This window comes from Armigeres subalbatus, chromosome 1 (genome assembly GCF_024139115.2).
Source record: "Armigeres subalbatus isolate Guangzhou_Male chromosome 1, GZ_Asu_2, whole genome shotgun sequence".
NCBI classification, from domain to species: domain Eukaryota; kingdom Metazoa; phylum Arthropoda; class Insecta; order Diptera; family Culicidae; genus Armigeres; species Armigeres subalbatus.
In genome coordinates, this window is record NC_085139.1 from 113,977,621 (window position 1) to 113,996,846 (window position 19,226).

The following is a 19,226-nucleotide window of genomic DNA, read 5'->3' on the forward strand; positions in this document are numbered from 1 at the left end:
GAAATCAAACTGATAACTTATTTTGTTATCAAAAAAACTATTATCAAAATTAGTTTTAAATTTGCTCTCACCAACAGCAGATATAGTAGATCGCAGGCTTCACTCGGGATTTTTCTTGTCAAAGGATAACAATTGCTTACCCTGCAGCCTTCAAATTAATTGTGACTTGTCTAGAAACTTTAAAGAAAATTCGAAAATGCGTTACTGTTCGTGAAAAATATTCGTAGGATCGTAATGGCGTTGTGCGAAACACAAATTCACCACCGAGCAACGCCACATACTGCTTGGTGACTATTTCAAAAAACTGTTGATGTTTGCTCTCGGTGGTAAGATGAATTTCAGTACACACTTTGAGCAAAAAACTACACTCCACCAGTCCAGCACTCGTTTCATCCAGCGAGCTCTGCTGAATAGCAATGCACCGTTACAGGCACGTGATTCTGTGACATCAAATCATGATCCACAGAATCCATTCCGTTTTTTTATGTGATGACGCACTGATGGCACGAAGCTTGATAGATGCCCTTACCTACCCATAAATATTCGTATGAAAAGATTTGGAAATGACTTGCACACACCTCGGGCAATAAGAGACATCAATACCACTGCATTGGGCACCAGCCCTATTTGTGATGAGGTTTTCCGATTTTGTTTATTCTTGGATTTATGATGGATAGAAGCTACTTTAACCACTTCATATCTATCAATCAAAGCATATTGTGACCTGAAAATGTTATAGTAGTCCCAGTAATATCGAGTTTTTTTTTCTTAAGAAAATTCTTGGCTCTTCAAACATCATAATTTTAAACCAATCTGTCACACTTTTTGTGCTAGGCACCTGAACCAAGTATGCGAATCGTCACAGTTCACGATATATCCTGCTCATGTCTCTAAGCATGACGTACATATGTAATGGGTGTTCCCCGAAATATATTTTAATTTTTTGAAGCATTGTAGACCGATAAACGTAAAACAGTAGGCAAAAGTAACACTTATGAGTAAAAGTAAATATCGCTTACCTTCAGGCCACTTGAAACGATTATTCAGTCAACCAAAGATGCGGGTTTCCCTTTCTAACATGTAAGCACAATATTTTCACAAGTCGATTCAACAAAGTGTAATTTGCACCACATTGATTCGCTGTAAACAGAATTCTGTTTGCGTTGACAGGCTATTAATGACGAATGTTTTCTGACGTAGAGGCCTATTAGGGTGTATTAAAAACTTCAAGGCCTATCGGGTCACGGTTCTCAAGTTTAGGGCAGTTGATCGTCAAACAACTAAAAGCAGTTAGTGTAATAACTTCCATTAAATACATGTTAAAAAGTAAGTTTTATGTCCACCATGCTTCATACACTTGATAAATAAAAAAAATTCAAATGTTTGTGTCAAACGTGGATCAATTACAACGCTGGAAAAGTCCTTACAGTCACTTAAAAGAAAATGTAATTGGGTTTTTAAATTTTGAAAAACATGTTTGTTTTTAGATATTTAATAGAATATCACTCAAAAATCCATTTTTACTATATAAAATCGATTTTGAACATGCAATGAAAATTTCACTCTTTGGTACTAAGCTCACTGTTTGCCAGCTGGTTCCATAATAAAACCTTATTAGGGTCAATCTTGAAACCCCTCAAATCCGAATTGCGTTTAGTGTTGTATTACTCACGGGTTGGTTATGTGCAAAAATAGACTACGAACTAAATATACCTTGATTAATACGCTGCCAGCCGGGCATTATGATATTTCAAAAACATATTGGTGAAGATTTAAAGCAAGTTGTTCAGAGTAAGAAGCGGATTTCCTTACCGATAATGCCTCAACTAGGTACGTTAGTTGTTTGGTTCGCCTAAGTGCAAAAAGTAAATTCCATGCAACAATCATTTCCTCATCAACCTTGATTCGACTTTCCCGATCCGCTCGAGCATCAGCTGCGTGTACGAATGCGATCAAATTATCTCCGATGATTTATTTTGACTACCGAGATACTGGGTAATCAAAATTTTCGTAATGCATTGAATGATGTATCAAAATTGCATTTGATTCAGTACAGGAAGGCGATGTTGTGTGCGTACGACGTCTCAGCAATAAACAAAAGTATCGACGACGAAAAGCGGATAATACTGAATGATACACAGACTCAGCCGAACTCTATGGATGAAAGAGGGCATAGTAATTCGAGTATCGAGTATATGAGATTTGCAGCCATGTAGCTAATTTAAAACTTTTCTTATAATATAAGTAAAGAAGACCTGTTAAAAAGATCGTCGAGACGAACTAATTAATTTGTGCTGTTAAAGGAAAACAGTTTTCCATAACTACCTTCAATTCAGGACCACGCGGTCATATGTGACCGCAACAGAAAAATGGATACATAAAATCGCACGATGTACAAAAGCGAATACTGTCTTCAGCAAAATTGCTGAAAACTTCCCCATCAGGAAAAAATATCAATCATAGGCGATCAAGGCTTTTCAACAACCTAGAACGGCATGAGGTGTCAAGTAAGGGAAAAAATATTAGGTATATTGGTAGCGGATTGAACTATTTCAAAATAAGGTTTTTATTCAAACGTATCCGTAGAGTTACCGTGCTGAACAATAAGCTATTATCAATCTTACTTGGATGTGATAGGCCATCCAAACTATCCTTGAGTTACTCATTACATCTAATAGAAGATGAAGAGAACAATGTAGTTCTATGATATTCTGGGTAATCCAAACTGTCCTTGAATTCGGGACTAGAGATCTACAGCTGCAAAAAAATCATTTTCATTACTCAAAGCTGCAATACGCATTCAATTGTATCCATTACACCTCCTGGGAGGTCAACAGATATCGTAAAACAGATTTGAGATATTCAGGGTGTTGAGTATTCACTTAATCACAAGGTAATTCGTTGCACTTACCCTTCAAGCCGCAGACTTACCTCGTGATCGAGTCGCTGTTGACCATGAGCACCACAGTCAATGCCAGGATGGTAGGATGATGGAATTGCCGGTACTGTACACTTTACAGCCACCAGCGGAAACGACGACTACACTCGACGGCCGTGCTCATTACAGCCACCAACGCACGGAACGGCAACTGACACTGCAGCCACCAGCGCAGGATTCCTGGTACCAGCGACGAGTTTCTTTCGATGCACCACCACGGATGAAGGACCACGGCAATCTGCCGAACACACGCTACCAACACAAACCACCTCGCATGATCCAAGGAAATGAAGAAAATTATTCAATTAACTCTAGCTTAACCAAACTGGTCAAGCTTTGAACAAGTTGGAACATGTACGAGGGTTTGATGTTGTGATGGTTATCACGGAGGAAAATTCGAATGCAGCCAGACTCTGTCGATGCTCACGTCGCTCTGACTGCCTTGCTCCACCCCACACGGGTACCACCGACACACCGCTCGGGCCGAACGTTCGAGACGAACGAGAAGAAGAATGCACTCACACGCGCTGCTTACTCGATGAACAGGGTGAAAGAGAGAAACGCCTTTGTTCTGTCTTCGGTCACTGTTTATTTCAAACTGAATCAAAAACATGAATGTGAAACAATCTTATATTCTATTTTCTTCGGCGATGTCTGTCAATTTGCGCAACCTTCAGCTCCACCCATTGAGTACACGTTACTTATTGACTTCCAATAAAACGACTGAACGCTTCCATTGCGTACATACTCCCGCAGGTTGGAATATCATTCCAAATCGAAAACCGTCGAAGCTTCGTTGTCAGCAATCGGAAGAGGTGCCATTTTCGAATGGATCGTCGAAAAACACCCGAAGTGGTTTTCACATCGGCGACTCGAATCACGCTATCTTTCCCGGGGTAAAGTGCAACGATTTGACCCATTTTCCACGTCTGAACTGGTTGATTATCGTCCATTAATAGCACAATGGTACCCATCTTCAAATTTTGTACACTTTTTGTCCATTTAGCCCTTGTTTGAAGCGTTGATAAATAGTTGCGCGACCAGCTTTTCCAGAAAAGATCGCGTAGATGATTCAGATATTGAAAACGAGAGAGTCGGTTAACTGCTACGTCCGTGTATGATGGCTTTGGAATTGCCTCCAATGGCCTTCCAAGCATCAGATGAGCGGGAGTTATCGGAAGTGGTTCATTTGGATCATCTGACAACGTATATAGAGGTCTGGAATTCACTATGGCTTCAACGTACGTCAACACCGTTGCAAATTCCTCAAACGTCAAAATTGCGTTGCCCAGAGTACGATTTAGATGGGACTTGACAGTCTTCACTCCTGCCTCCCACAAGCCTCCGAAATTTGGAGACCTTGGAGGGATGAATTCCCACTCTATCTCACGTTTGAGTAGGAAGTTGTTGATTTTCGTATTCTCAGTCTCATCACGGAACATCAGGAATAGCTGATGGAGCTCCCTGGAAGCACCAACGAAATTGGTCGCGTTATCAGATATTATTTTACGGACCATCCCGCGTCGGTTGACAAAGCGATCCAATGCACCAAGAAAGGCTTCAGTTGTCAAATCTGAAACTAGTTCTAGGTGTATCGATTTTGTTGTGAGACACACAAACAGAGCTATGTATGCTTTCACCTTCTTCGCCCTGTATTTTCCTTCCTTCACAATAACAGGGCCAGCGTAATCTACACCGGTAAGTTCGAATGCGGCGGCAACATTCACGCGCTCCTCTGGCAAATTCCCCATAATTGGCTGATATCCCTTTGGGTTAGCTTTGAAGCACCTCACGCAACTACGAGTCACCTTCCTAATGGCTGACCTAGCGTTAATTATCCAGAACCTCTGTCTTATCGCTGCTAACAAGCCGGATGGTCCTTCATGTAGTCTCTCCTCATGGTACTTACGAATCAACATCTCCGTTACTCGATGATTTCGTGGAAGAAGGATTTGATGTTTGGCATCAAATGCCAATGTAGAATTCTGCAGTCGTCCGCCGACGCGTAGAAGTCCTTCGTTGTCCAAGAATGGTTGTAAACTAGCAAGACGCTTCGACAACTCCTTTCGCTGTACACACTGGATTTCTTCACATAGCTCTCTCCTTTGCAAAACTCGCACTATGTACTCCATTGCCTTTCGCATATCTGGTACAGAAATCCAGCGATACCTTTGACGATCCTTTGCGTTCATCCGTACCAATCGAGTAAACCTTACTACTTGCGCCAATATACGTTGAAGTTTCGAAAAATTACCACAGCGATCAAATATCGGTTCATCCTCAATCTCAACTGCTGGAGTACACACTCGAATGTTTCTCATTTCCGGCAGCTCATCATCATTAATCATCGGAGTTTCTTGTATCATGTAATTGGTATCTTGCAAAAACATCGGTCCATTCCACCAAAAGTCTGAACTACGCAAACAATCTGGGTAACAACCTCTAGACACCAAATCCGCTGGATTATCTTCGGATTTGATATAATTCCACTCGTAGACACTGGTTAACTTATTAATCTCCACTACTCGGTTCCTGACGTAGATTTGCAATTGTTCTGGATTCTTCTTTATCCACGCCAGTACGATCTGACTATCACACCACAACTTAACTCCATGTACATCCATTTTCAGAATTGGTATCACAGTATTGATCAATCTTGCCAAATTCACGGCAGCGCATAGCTCTAATCTTGGCATCGTTGAGCGATGCAAAGGGGCGATTCTTGACTTGCTGCATAACAGTTTAACTGAAACCGCTCCATCCTCCCGAATGCTTCGTAAATACAGACAGGAACCGTAGGCTGTACACGATGCGTCAGAGAAACCGTGGATCTCAATACGACACGCTTCACGAGCCACAACACATCTCGGTATTTCTATTTCATTCAACTGCATCAGGGACCTTTGGAAGACCAACCATTTATTTAACAGTTCTCCTTCAATTGGCTCGTCCCATTCCAAAGAATTAGCCCACAACTGTTGCATGATTGACTTTGCCAACACGATAACAGGTGATATAAGACCCAGCGGATCAAATAGTTTTGCAATGTGGGAGAGTACGCTTCTTTTTGTCACCTTCTCGTCAAGTTGCACCAAATCAGGGTTCCTCCAGAACAGAAACTGATCACTTCGTGGATTCCAAAGGATACCCAAGGATCGTATTGTATCAATGGTACTAGCTTCTTCGATGCGTACCAACTGTTCACGGTCTCTATACGGAACACCTTCAAGCACTTCGTCATCATTCGAGCACCACTTTCGTATAGGAAACATCCCCTTCTTCAAAAGACCTTCGATGTCATTTCGCAGCTGTTTTGCAGATTCCAATGTCGATGCTCCACTCAACACATCATCCATGTAACAATCCTCAAGTATTACCTCTGCCGCTGCAGGAAAGGTGTTGCTTTCATCTCTAGCTAGCTGAATCATGGATCTCACCGCCAGGAATGATGCAGAAGACGTCCCGTAGGTCACTGTCGACAGTTCCAGCACCTTAATCGGATCCTTTGGTTGTTCACGCCAGAATATCCTTTGATATCGTGTCTGATTAGGATCGATCTTCACTTGTCTATACATTTTTTCAATGTCAGCTGAGAATGCGTAAACGTGCGTTCGAAAACGCAGAACAATGGAAAACAGATCATTCTGGATCTTGGGCCCCACCATCAGAACTTCGTTGAGTGATAACCCATTCGATTTTGCCTTTCCGTCGAATACAACACGAAGCTTTGTGCTAGTACTCGATGGTTTAAGTACAGCGTGGTGTGGAAAATAATAGTTTCGTTGACCAGGCGCATCGTCCTCTTCACGTATCTCGTGACAATGACCTAAATCTACATACTCCTTAAGGAAATCTTGATACATACGCTTCATCTCAATGTCATTCGATATTCGTTTCTCACTTGACAAGAACCTTTTGAACGCCAATGAACGAGAGTCCCCTAGTTGGTCGATGGAGTCGCGAAACGGTAGCTGAACAATGAATCGGCCTTCACCATCTCGTTGATAAGTTTTACAAAAGTGATCCTCGATCCTTTGTTCTTCACATGTTAGCTCTTTCTCTTCTGGTAGCTCCTCTTGCTCGAAAAACCTTTGGACACTCTTCAGCAACGGATCTTCATTATTAACACACATCACATTGACAACTTCGTCATGAGATTCTTCCAAGGCCCCAGCCATTACCCATCCAAATTGAGTTTCGTAGAGCTGTGGCAACTCGTCGGAAAGTTTCAGTTGCGCTGATTTCAGGATATCAAAAAATAGCTCCGCACCAATCAATAGATCAACATCCTTTGGTTCATTGAAGCTTGGATCAGCCAAAACAATACCAGGTGGAAATTTCCATTCAAAAACGTTAACTGGAACGGATGGAATTTTTCCTGTCACCCTCGATGTCACCAAACAGTTAATATTACATTCGAATGCGGAATAACCGGATGACAGTCTCAAAATCACTTGATGCCGAATTTGGGATCGAACGCCACCCACTCCCACAACAGGCACATTGGCAGGATATTTTGGAAGAGAAAGCAACTTAACGGCGGCTTCTGAAACCAAGTTAACTTGCGATCCCGAATCAAGAAGAGCACGTAGTTTGACAATCTTTCCACTCCTTGATGCTACATTCACCAACGCTGTCATCAACAAAACCTGTTTTACTCGCCGCTGAACACCGAAACACGCTGTTGATACATTGTCCTCAGAAATAGCTGCTGACCCAGTCTTCGTCATCGCTGATCCGCTGGAACTCTGCTGCCTAGTTTCGAGCGGAGAAACCAGGGGTGACATTGCGCATCTCGAATCGAATCACTCGATTCGTACGTTTTTGCATTCGTTTCGAAAAAATTGCGGCATTATGTATTTCGTTCGACTTCATTCAGTCGCAGTACAAGATTTCGAATGGTGCTGTACTAGCTCAATCGAGTATGTTCTGTCAAACGAAATGTAAACAGAGAGAATAAGAGATAGCTGCATCCGTGTTTATTATGCCGCCCGCTGGAGAGACAACCTTCAGCGCATTGCGAATGTAAGTAAACAAAGAGAATAAGAGTAATTTCATCTGCGTGTAGCATTGCCTGTTGGAAAGGTATCCTTCAGGGCATGAATTGGCAGTTAATTTATAAACAAGCAAATTGTGCTCAATGACTTTAAAAAACAGTATTATTTATTGAGCAGTTGCAATCGATTAAAATATTATGCCGATACGACATGTTTTGTGGATTGAGATATTGTTACGACACAAATTATAAGTTTTATGTTTACATATTCGAGTGTATGCCACAGATCCAAATTAGAGCTAAATTGTTTAAAGCTAAAGAAGGATTTGATAATAAATTACTTTGATGTTTCCATGTATTTTAGTTAAATGCACTTGGGTCAACGCGCGTTTTTTATTTAACTCATCTATTTTTACGTAGATTTTGGTATATACACGTTTTTCCGCAGATTTTCCCCATAGATTTTTCACGCGAATTATAGAAATCGTCAAAAAATACGTGAAAACTTCAAAAAACCGATTTTAGTTGAAGTCGTTTTTACGCGGATTGCATATTGTCTGGAAACCATAAAAGTAGGTATACTAATGACATTCTTTTCCTCAAAAGACAATAATAAAACATTTATTCTCTTCTCGTAGAGAAATAATAACAAATATAATTAAAAACTTTCAGCAAGAAATAACTCTCGAACAACATTCGAAAGCTATAAAGGTGATGAGTGTTTTTCATTCGACTTGAGTCGTTTTTCAGTGTGCTAACGAGTTTCCATAATGCCAAAACATCTCGTTATTCTTGTACCTCCTCGAGCATACTCGAACGATGAGTCGTTTTCGAGATCGAATTGAAACCCCTAATGCCAAACATGTTCGACTCGATAGAATTACGTTCGAATCGAGATGCACAATGCCACCCCAGCTCGTAGTGTAACATTGTATGGTGTTTCTTCGCGCACTTGGAACATGATTTATCCGATGGACAGCCTCTGATCTGATGCCCCTTGCGAAGACAATTGAAACACAGTCCCTTTTGCTTTACTTCGGCCATTCTTTCGTCGATACTCATGTTCAAAAAAGAGGAACACTTGTAGTTGCTGTGTTGACCTGTGCATATCTCACACACATTCTCTGATAGATTAGATAACGCTGGATGGGATGTTTTAAGCGCTGAGCTTGACTTCACCATTACGGGAGGTTTGACTACTACTCTTGATGAGGGCGTTTTGTCCACTTCACATCTCTCGAGCACTTGACAATAGTTCCTGAGAAACTTCATGGTGTCGTCCAAGTCAGGTAGCTCACCATGATCCATCGTTTGCTCCCACTGCTTCCGTGTTTCACAATCGAGGCACAGTGACAAAAGCTTCACCACGATTAGACCGGCTGTGCCATCAACTTCCTGGTCCATAAACCGCAATCCTTCAACGTGACGATTACAGGTATCGATGAGGGATCTCAGCTCTTTGTAGCTCTGCTTTACGATCGGACTCATCGTTAATAAACCAGTAATGTGGGTGTCAATTATCACTCTTGGATTTTCGAACCGGTCCTTCAACAGTTGCCACGCTTGCTCATAATTGTTATTGTTAATTATCCTTGCATCGAGGATACCGGAGGCTTCACCAATCAATGCCTTGTCCAAATATTGTAGTTTTGTGGCATCTGAATCGCCACATTTACCGATCAGGTCGTTGAATAGTGCTTTGAATTTCGGCCAACCTTCGTAGCTCCCATCAAAGGTAGGGATCGGCATCTTCAAAGGTTGCTGAGTCACGATGACTTGCGGTGCTCCGACAGTTTTAGGTGAAGCACGGAAGAAATCCATCAGTTGGGTCAGCTTCACTAAGGCACTCGTATGCAGCTCGTCGAACTCCTCTAGTTTACTATCTTGCGCATCCAGCTGTTCTCCGGTACACATATTCATCACCGAATCATGTCTCGTCGAGTACTCCGAATAAAGCAATTCCAGTTTTATCTCGTAGGCTTTAAGCTGCGATAGGTTCGTTGTTTCGGGTTTATCAGAAGCTTCGTCTAGCTTGTGGACGATTGTTGTCAGCCTCGATTTCACCTGACCTCGCTGGTGGATCAACTGCTTCAACTTTTCCATGATCACTGCTTTCACGATAGTTCAATCACAATGGACGATCACTTTTCACTGAGGGCTATCACTTTTCACTTACTATGGGTACCACTGTTCTACACTTCAATGACTTAGAAGGAAGATTCACGTTTCACTTTACACAAACTTATTTGACAGTCTCGTGGAGGGTCATAAATATTCGCGAATGGACTGATTACGCAGGATAATATCCGGTTCGGTTCGGACCAATGTTGAGTATTCACTTAATCACAAGGCAATTCGTTGCACTTACCCTTCAAGCCGCAGACTTACCTCGTGATCGAGTCGCTGTTGACCATGAGCACCACAGTCAATGCCAGGATGGTAGGATGATGGAATTGCCGGTACTGTACACTTTACAGCCACCAGCGGAAACGACGACTACACTCGACGGCCGTGCTCATTACAGCCACCAACGCACGGAACGGCAACTGACACTGCAGCCACCAGCGCAGGATTCCTGGTACCAGCGACGAGTTTCTTTCGATGCACCACCACGGATGAAGGACCACGGCAATCTGCCGAACACACGCTACCAACACAAACCACCTCGCATGATCCAAGGAAATGAAGAAAATTATTCAATTAACTCTAGCTTAACCAAACTGGTCAAGCTTTGAACAAGTTGGAACATGTACGAGGGTTTGATGTTGTGATGGTTATCACGGAGGAAAATTCGAATGCAGCCAGACTCTGTCGATGCTCACGTCGCTCTGACTGCCTTGCTCCACCCCACACGGGCACCACCGACACACCGCTCGGGCCGAACGTTCGAGACGAACGAGAAGAAGAATGCACTCACACGCGCTGCTTACTCGATGAACAGGGTGAAAGAGAGAAACGCCTTTGTTCTGTCTTCGGTCACTGTTTATTTCAAACTGAATCAAAAAACATGAATGTGAAACAATCTTATATTCTATTTTCTTCGGCGACGGCTGTCAGTTTGCGCAACTTTAAGCTCCGCCCATTGAGTACACGTTACTTATTGACTTCCAATAAACAGACTGAACGCTTCCATTGCGTACACAGGGTAATCCAAATTGGCCTTGATTTCGAGACTTTCGTCACTCGAAATTTCTTAATGTATTTAACCATGGGCATTACAGCTCCTGGCGAGGTGCGCAGCGAGCAAGGTGGATCGATTTGGTGAAAGATGACTTGCGGACCCTCCGTAGACTGCGTGGTTGGCGACGTGTAGCCATGGACCGAGCCGAATGGAGAAGACTCTTATATACCGCACAGGCCACTTCGGCCTTAGTCTGAATAAATAAATAATAAATAATCACAGCTCCTGGAAAATCAATATACATCGCAAGCTGGTTTTGATATATTCAACATCTTCTAAGCTTTTCAGGACTACAGCTGCTTTGGAGGCTTCTTTCGTTACTCAAAGTTTCGATATGTATCCAACAATGTGCATTACATCTTTTGCGAGACTAGCGAAGTACGAGACACTGAAGACGTTCGTAATGTTAATGTCAAAATAAGACCTGTGCGCCGATTAAAAATGTATCGGCGGTGGCGTGATAGTTCATTTTCAGCCAGCAGCGGCGGCGTAGCAGCATCACGCCGTAGGTAATCGTCGGCGTGATCATAATCGTAGGTAATCGTCCTCCATTTCTCCTCCAGGAACTCCTCCGGAAGTTTCTCCAGGAACTCCTCCGGAAGTTCCTCCAGGGACTCCTCCGGAAGTTCCTCCAGGAACTCCTCCGGAATTTCCTCCAGGAACTCCTCCGGAAGTTCCTCCAGGAACTCCTCCGTAAGTTCCTCCAGGAACTCCTCCGTAAGTTCCTCCAGGAACTCCTCCGTAAGTTCCTCCAGGAACTCCTCCGGAAGTTCCTCCAGGAACTCCTCCGGAAGTTCCTCCAGGAACTCCTCCGGAAGTTCCTCCAGGAACTCCTCCGGAAGTTCCTCCAGGAATTCCTCCAAAAGTTCCTCCAGGAATTCCTCCGGAAGTTCCTCCAGGAGTTCCTCCGGAAGTTCCTCCAGGAATTCCTCCGGAAGTTGTTACGAATTTGAGATTATGCCGATATAAATGTTGGAGTTTTTTCTCGGAGTGCAGAAGAAATGGAATAAAAATTCTCAATATCCAGAACGCAACGTTATTGAACTTCCTCTCACACACTGCCCCAAAGCCGCATCAGTAGAAAACGTCCACTGGGGATAGAGACAATGCTCATTGTTGATCGAATAAGACTCGAAAGTGGTGGCTATATACTCACAACAAAAATAATAATTCAGTGCATGCAAGTGATTTAGTGCAAATCGTTCATAATTAACGATTCTCCTATACCGGATTTCGGATAAGTTGTACATCGCAAACCAGAAGGTAAAATGTTAATGTTGCTGCAATCTTGGTTTTGACGGTATGCCCTATTCAATGCACAGATCACAAAAGGTCGATTAAGACACGTGTAAGCAGAAGACATGAAAGTTCTAACATCTTCAGAGGAGTCCGGGCATGCATATGACCAGTAGAATCCACCGGGCTGGATAAGTTGGCTTCTCTTGCCGCGCAGTAAAACAATAGACGGTGCGATCATCGTAGAGGATAGTGGTCGACCTGTTTCGATATCACATCCAGTGCGAGGAACTCAAGTACACAAAAGGCCTTCGAAAGAGGGCCTTTTGTTTCCAGTCCTGCACACCAAGCCATTCGAGCATCGATTACGACCAACGCATGTCCAGCTCGTTAAGCACACACCAATTCGAATTCGCCGCATCCCGTAGTTGAGCTACCTGCACTAACGATCGTACGAGTGACCTCCACAAGGTCGACACGACGAAGGCTCGTCTCTAGAAATCACGGCCGACAGGAAGATCAGTTGTCTGCGAGTGCAACGATCAGCATCGGCGTGACGCATCGGGCAACCAGCAGTGAAGTATAAGGCTGACAATTGCTCTGCCCGACGCGGCAAGCAGCCATCCGTGCGACAAGCGGCAGTGTGGTGATGTGAGCAGCCGGTGTACGACTCTATGGTGCATCCTTCCGTGCACACAGTGCTACACAGCAAGCAGCAGCAATGCAGTCAACGCAACATCATGGGGCCCCCACCGAAAAGTAGAAGAGATTTATGTATGTACTAGTTCGTAAGAAGATTCCGAGATTTATTGAATAAGATTAGTAAACATGCAGCAAATTTTGAATTGTTGATTTTAAGCCACTATGCGATTGTTCGTTAATCAGCTGCACACCTCATGATCAGAAAGTAGCTAGCCGGTTGTAACAGTCGAAAGTAACAGGTGTGCTGCCACCTGATGGAGACGCACAGTTGCGCACAGAAGGGTAATAATTTCGTTAAAAATAGTCTCGTTACAAAGTTCCTCCAGGAATTCCTCCGGAAGTTCCTCCAGGAATTCCTCCGGAAGTTCCTCCAGGAATTCCTCCGGAAGTTCCTCCAGGAATTCCTCCGGACGTTCCTCCAGGAATTCCTCCGGAAATTCCTCCAGGAACTCCTCCGGAAGTTCCTCCAGGAATTCCTCCGGAAGTTCCTCCAGGAACTCCTCCGGAAGTTCCTCCAGGAATTCCTCCGGAAGTTCCTCCAGAAATTCCTCCGGAAGTTTCTCCAGGAATTCCTCCGGAAGTTCCTCAAGGATTTCCTTCAGAAGTTCCTTACGGAGTTTCTCCGGAAGATCTTCCAGGAGTTTCTCTGAAAGTTTTTCTTTTTCTTAATAAAATGTTCCTCCAGGAGTTCCTCCGGAAGTTGCTCCAGGAGTTCCTCCGGAAGTTCCTCCAGGTTTTTCTCCTCCACCTCCAAAAATTCCTCCTCCAGATACTCCCCTGGAATTCCTCCGGAAGTTCCTCCAGGAATTCTTCCGGAAGTTGTTTGTACGGTAATTCCTGCAAAATTTTTCCAGGAACTGCACCGGAAGTTTCTATATGAATGCTCCAGGATGTTTGCTCAGGAAATCTTAGAGAAGTCCTGTAACTTCTTAAATAATTACCCATCGAATTTCTCCTAAACTTCGCTCTGGAATTCCTTCAAGAACACTTCATATATTACTTTGCATACTCTACAAAAATTATTCCTCCCAAAATTCATATGGAATTCCACTATACACACCTACCGGGAATTCTTTTGGAAAATTGTCCAGTAATTCTTGAAGAAATTCTTATGGAAAATAAATTGCGAAATCTAGATCTATAAAATCTTACGCGGAATCTTCTGAGAATTTTTCCAGAAATTCCTCCAAGGGTTCTCCCAGAAAGTCGTTTACAAAAGCATTATCCTGGTAAGTAATTCTCCGGAAATTTGTTCAAGAATTCTTCTGAATTTTTTTCCGATAATTCCCTTACAAATTCTTCCAAAAATATCTCCGGCAACTCCCATGGACACTTCTAGAGAATTTCTTCAAGAATTCGCCCAGGGAATCCTACAGGACTTTTTCCGTGAAGTTTCCTTGAGAACTCCTGCGACATATCATAAAAAATAACTTCGAAAATTCTCCACTTTTTTAGATACTTTCTTAGAAATTCTCCAAGAAGTCTCACAAAAATACCTAAAAGAATATCCGTAAAAAATCTTTAAAAGACTCTTTCAGAAGAAATCGTTATATAAATTCTTGAATAAATTTCGTGTGGATTTCCCGATGGACTTACAGGAGAAATTTTCGAAAGAATTCAACTGGAAATTCTAGAAGTAGACGTTTTAATTCAATAAGAATTTCAATTTTGTTTGGTCTAAAGTTTATTGGACTTAAAAAAAGGCTGCATAATTGTAAAGAAGATAATTGTCATATGAACTTGACTGGAAATATTTATTTACGAGAGAAGCTAGATAAACCTAGACTTACATGGAAAATGCGAATATTCGGCGGCGTGGTCAATTGTCATACGGTGGCGCGCCTAACCAACTAATAGTTTTCTTATCATCAGAGACATGGTTGAATACATATCCAAGCTTGGAATGGCGAAAAAAGCTAGTGTCGTGGCTGTAGGATTTCCAGGATTTCCCAAAACCATTGGACATTACCTCTTGATCCTAAGGAAAATGTAATTATCTAAATCTCATGAATTCTAACCCAACGAGTATTCCCTTATAACTAGCGCCTTCAAGCGGACGAGTTCCGAAATAATATTATCTTGCGATTTGCTCCGACGTTTTGAGGTCCCAAGAAGTCCCTATAGGTCCTATTGGAGGTCTCAACGTTTAAGAAAAATCTTGCAGGACGGTAAAATTTATGAAATGTAGCTATTTGAAAGTTCGCAGGCTTCGCAGGCTTCGCAGGTTGCGACAGGATAATCTACGATGAATTACATCCCCGCAACTTCGATGTCGTAGCGCTGCAGGAAATCTGCTGGACAGGACAAAAAGTGTGGAAAAGCGGGCATCGAGCGGCTACCTTCTACCAAAGCTGTGGCACCACCAACGAGCTGGGAACCGGCTTCATAGTGCTGGGAAAGATGCGCCAACGCGTGATTGGGTGGCAGCCAATCAACGCAAGGATGTGCAAGCTGAGGATAAAAGGCCGTTTCTTCAACTATATCATCATCAACGTGCACTGCCCACACGAAGGGAGATCCGACGACGAGAAAGAAGCGTTCTATGCGCAGCTGGAGCAGACATACGATGGATGCCCACTGCGGGACGTCAAAATCGTCATCGGTGACATGAACGCTCAGGTAGGAAGGGAGGCAATGTATAGACCGGTCATCGGACCGGATAGTCTGCATACCGTATCGAACGACAACGGCCAACGATGCATAAACTTTGCAGCCTCCCGCGGAATGGTAGTCCGAAGCACTTTCTTCCCCCGCAAGAATATCCACAAGGCCACATGGAAATCACCTAATCAAGTAACGGAAAACCAAATCGACCACGTTCAAATCGACGGTAAATTCTTCTCCGACATCACGAACGTACGCACTTACCGCAGTGCGAATATTGAATCCGACCACTACCTCGTCGCAGTATGTCTGCGCTCAAAACTCTCGACGGTGATCAACACGCGTCGGAGTCGTCCGCCACGGCTTAACATTGGGCGGCTACAAGACGGTAGACTAGCCCAAGACTACGCGCAGCAGCTGGAAGTGGCACTCCCAACGGAAGAGCAGCTAGGCGCAGCATCTCTTGAAGATGGCTAGAGAGATATTCGATCCGCCATTGGAAGCACCGCAACCGCTGCACTAGGCACGGTGGCTCTGGATCAGAGAAACGACTGGTATGACGGCGAATGTGAGCAGTTAGTTGAGGAGAAGAATGCAGCATGGGCGAGATTGCTGCAACACCGCACGAGGGCGAACGAGGCACGATACAAACGGGCGCGGAACAGACAAAACTCGATTTTCCGGAGGAAAAAGCGCCAGAAGGAAGATCGAGACCGTGAAGAGACGGAGGAACTGTACCGCGCTAATAACGCACGAAAGTTCTATGAGAAGTTGATCCGTTCACGTAAGGGCCACGTGCCACAGCCCGATATGTGTAAGGACATAAACGGGAACCTTCTTACGAACGAGCGTGAGGTGATCCAAAGGTGGCGGCAGCACTACGAAGAGCACCTGAATGGCGATATGGCAGACAACGGTGGCGGTATGGTAATGAACCTAGGAGCACGCGCGCAGGACATCGACTTCCGGCTCCGAATCTCCAGGCAATCCTGGAGGAGATCGGCCGGCTGAAAAACAACAAAGCCCCTGGAGTTGACCAACTACCAGGAGAGCTGTTTAAACACGGTGGTGAAGCACTGGCTAGAACGCTGCACTGGGTGATTACCAAGGTTTGGGAGAATGCGGTTCTGCCGCAGGAGTGGATGGAAGGTGTCGTGTGTTCCATCTACAAAAAGGGCGATAAGCTGGATTGTAGCAACTACCGCGCAATCACATTGCTAAACGCCGCCTACAAGGTACTCTCCCAAATTTTATGCCGTCGACTAACACCAATTGCAAGAGAGTTCGTGGGGCAGTACCAGGCGGGATTTATGGGTGAACGCTCTACCACAGACCAGGTGTTCGCCATACGTCAGGTATTGCAGAAATGCCGCGAATACAACGTGCCCACACGTCATCTATTTATCGACTTCAAAGCCGCATATGATACAATCGATTGGGACCAGCTATGGCAGCTAATGCACGAACACGGTTTTCCGGATAAACTGATACGGTTGATCAAGGCGACGATGGATCGGGTGATGTGCGTAGTTCGTGCTTCAGGGGCATTCTCGAGTCCCTTCGAAACCCGTAGAGGGTTACGGCAAGGTGATGGTCTTTCGTGTCTGCTATTCAACATCGCTTTGGAGGGAGTAATACGAAGGGCAGGGATTGACACGAGTGGTACGATTTTCACGAAGTCCGTCCAGTTATTTGGTTTCGCCGACGACATTGATATCATGGCACGTAACTTTGAGAGGATGGAGGAAGCCTACATCAGACTGAAAAGCGAAGCTAAACGGATTGGACTAGTCATCAACACGTCGAAGACGAAGTACATGATAGGAAGAGGCTCTAGAGAGATCAAAGTGAGCCACCCCACCCGTTGGAGGACCAACGCGCACTGGGAGTTTTCGAAAGGAAAGTGTTGCGTGCCATCTATGGTGGGGTGCAGATGGCGGACGGTACGTGGAGGAGGCGAATGAACCACGAGTTGCATCAGCTGTTGGGAGAACCATCCATCATTGACACCGCGAACATCGGAAGACTGCGGTGGGCCGGGCACGTAGCGAGAATGTCGGACAGTAATCCGGTGAAAATGGTTCTCGACAACGATCCGACGGGAACAAGAAAACGAGGTGCACAGCGGGCAAGGTGGATCGATCAGGTGGAGGACGACTTGCGGACCCTCCGCAGACTGCGTGGTTGGCGAAGTGCAGCCATGGACCGAGCTGAATGGAGAAGTCTTTTATGTGCAGCACAGGCCACTCCGGCCTTAGTCTGATGATAAATACATAAGCTATTTGAAAGTAGCGTTCGTTCCGGGAGCGTGTGAGCGGCTAGGTTGTTGGAGTGTTGAAAGGCTTGGAAGCTTCCTTTTAAAAAAATTTGGACCCTCGTTTCAAGCGGCTGAGGAGCGTCCTTTCCAGATTTTCAGAAACCTCCTTTTAACAGGCTCGGAAGCCTTCCAGCCAACACAAAAACACAAAATCAAATATAATGGCTAATACATATACAATGTGGAGGCGATATAGGGGCATGCATCTATATTTAACTGCGTGCAAAGAGTACGTATATTGCCTCCACTTTATACATATATGTGGAAAACGATACTGAGGACCGAAAACATGTATTTTGAAGGGATTATTTATGAAATATGCAAAAATATTATTGTACATATATACAAGCAAAAAAAAAAGCGTTCCCGAATTCGTGAACCAGCTAAATACACCGTGATTGAACTCATGGATTCGGGAACACCAGTCACGTTTTCCGGAACGTTCCAGAAAACGTGACTGTATTCCCGAACCCGTGACTGTTGTTCCCGAAAAAATACACCGTGAACTCGTTAGTTCACGAATTCATGAACACTTTTTTTGCGTGTACATTTATTTATTCGCTATGTTATACAATCTTGTGTTTGCTGGGATCCTGTCAAGTAGCTCGAAAGCCTCATTCTAAAAGGCTCGAAAGTCTCCTTTCGGACGGCTCGAAAGCCTCCTTACAAAGGGCTAGAAAGAAAAGATATTTTAGTTACAAGATAAAGATTGTCGCTTCGGTTCTCTTTATTCTGCTGTCCGAAACATGTGTGGTACCTAACTGTCAAATCGTATGTATTTTTCCTTCATTGACATTTAGATCCCCCATCCACGCCAGCAAAAGATGTTCCGGACAGCGACGACAGCGACAATGTTTATCTGGTAACTAAAATATCTTTTCTAGAAAACGTCTTTTTAAGAGGCTGAGGAGCATCCTACCAAGAGGTTTAAATGCGTCGGAGGTCGTCTTGCAAAGACTTGGAAGCCTCCTCTTACAAGCATTGGAAGCCTCCTTCCAAAAGGCTCGAAATTTGTCTTTCAAGAAGCTTGGAAGTCTCCTTTTAAGAGGTTAAGAAGCGTCCATCTTAAGAGACTATCGGAAGCCTCCAGAAGTCCTCAAAGTCTAGAAAACTTCATATATAGATGTAATTTGAATGGGAAAGTTTCACGGATTTTTTAAAATTTCAGGCAACCTTTTGGATAGCCGTTAGTTTTCCGGTCGGTTTTCATACATCTAATGAGTTACACCCATTTGTATTTACAGCGAAAAAA

The 19,226-nt window shown here is 43.9% G+C and overlaps 2 protein-coding genes across 16 annotated transcripts in view; both read right to left on the bottom strand.

Annotated features, from left to right (window-relative positions):
* LOC134204977 (complexin) overlaps positions 1 to 19,226 on the bottom strand; it is a 1,044,191-nt gene that overhangs the window by 924,444 nt on the left and 100,521 nt on the right. The window lies entirely within an intron of this gene.
* LOC134206445 (uncharacterized) lies at positions 3,640 to 10,037 on the bottom strand. The gene is made up of 2 exons (XM_062682162.1): positions 9,233 to 10,037; positions 3,640 to 7,175 (listed from the first exon to the last, which is right to left on the bottom strand). The coding sequence occupies exons 1-2, from the start codon at positions 10,035 to 10,037 to the stop codon at positions 3,640 to 3,642; spliced, it is 4,341 nt and encodes a 1,446-aa protein (XP_062538146.1).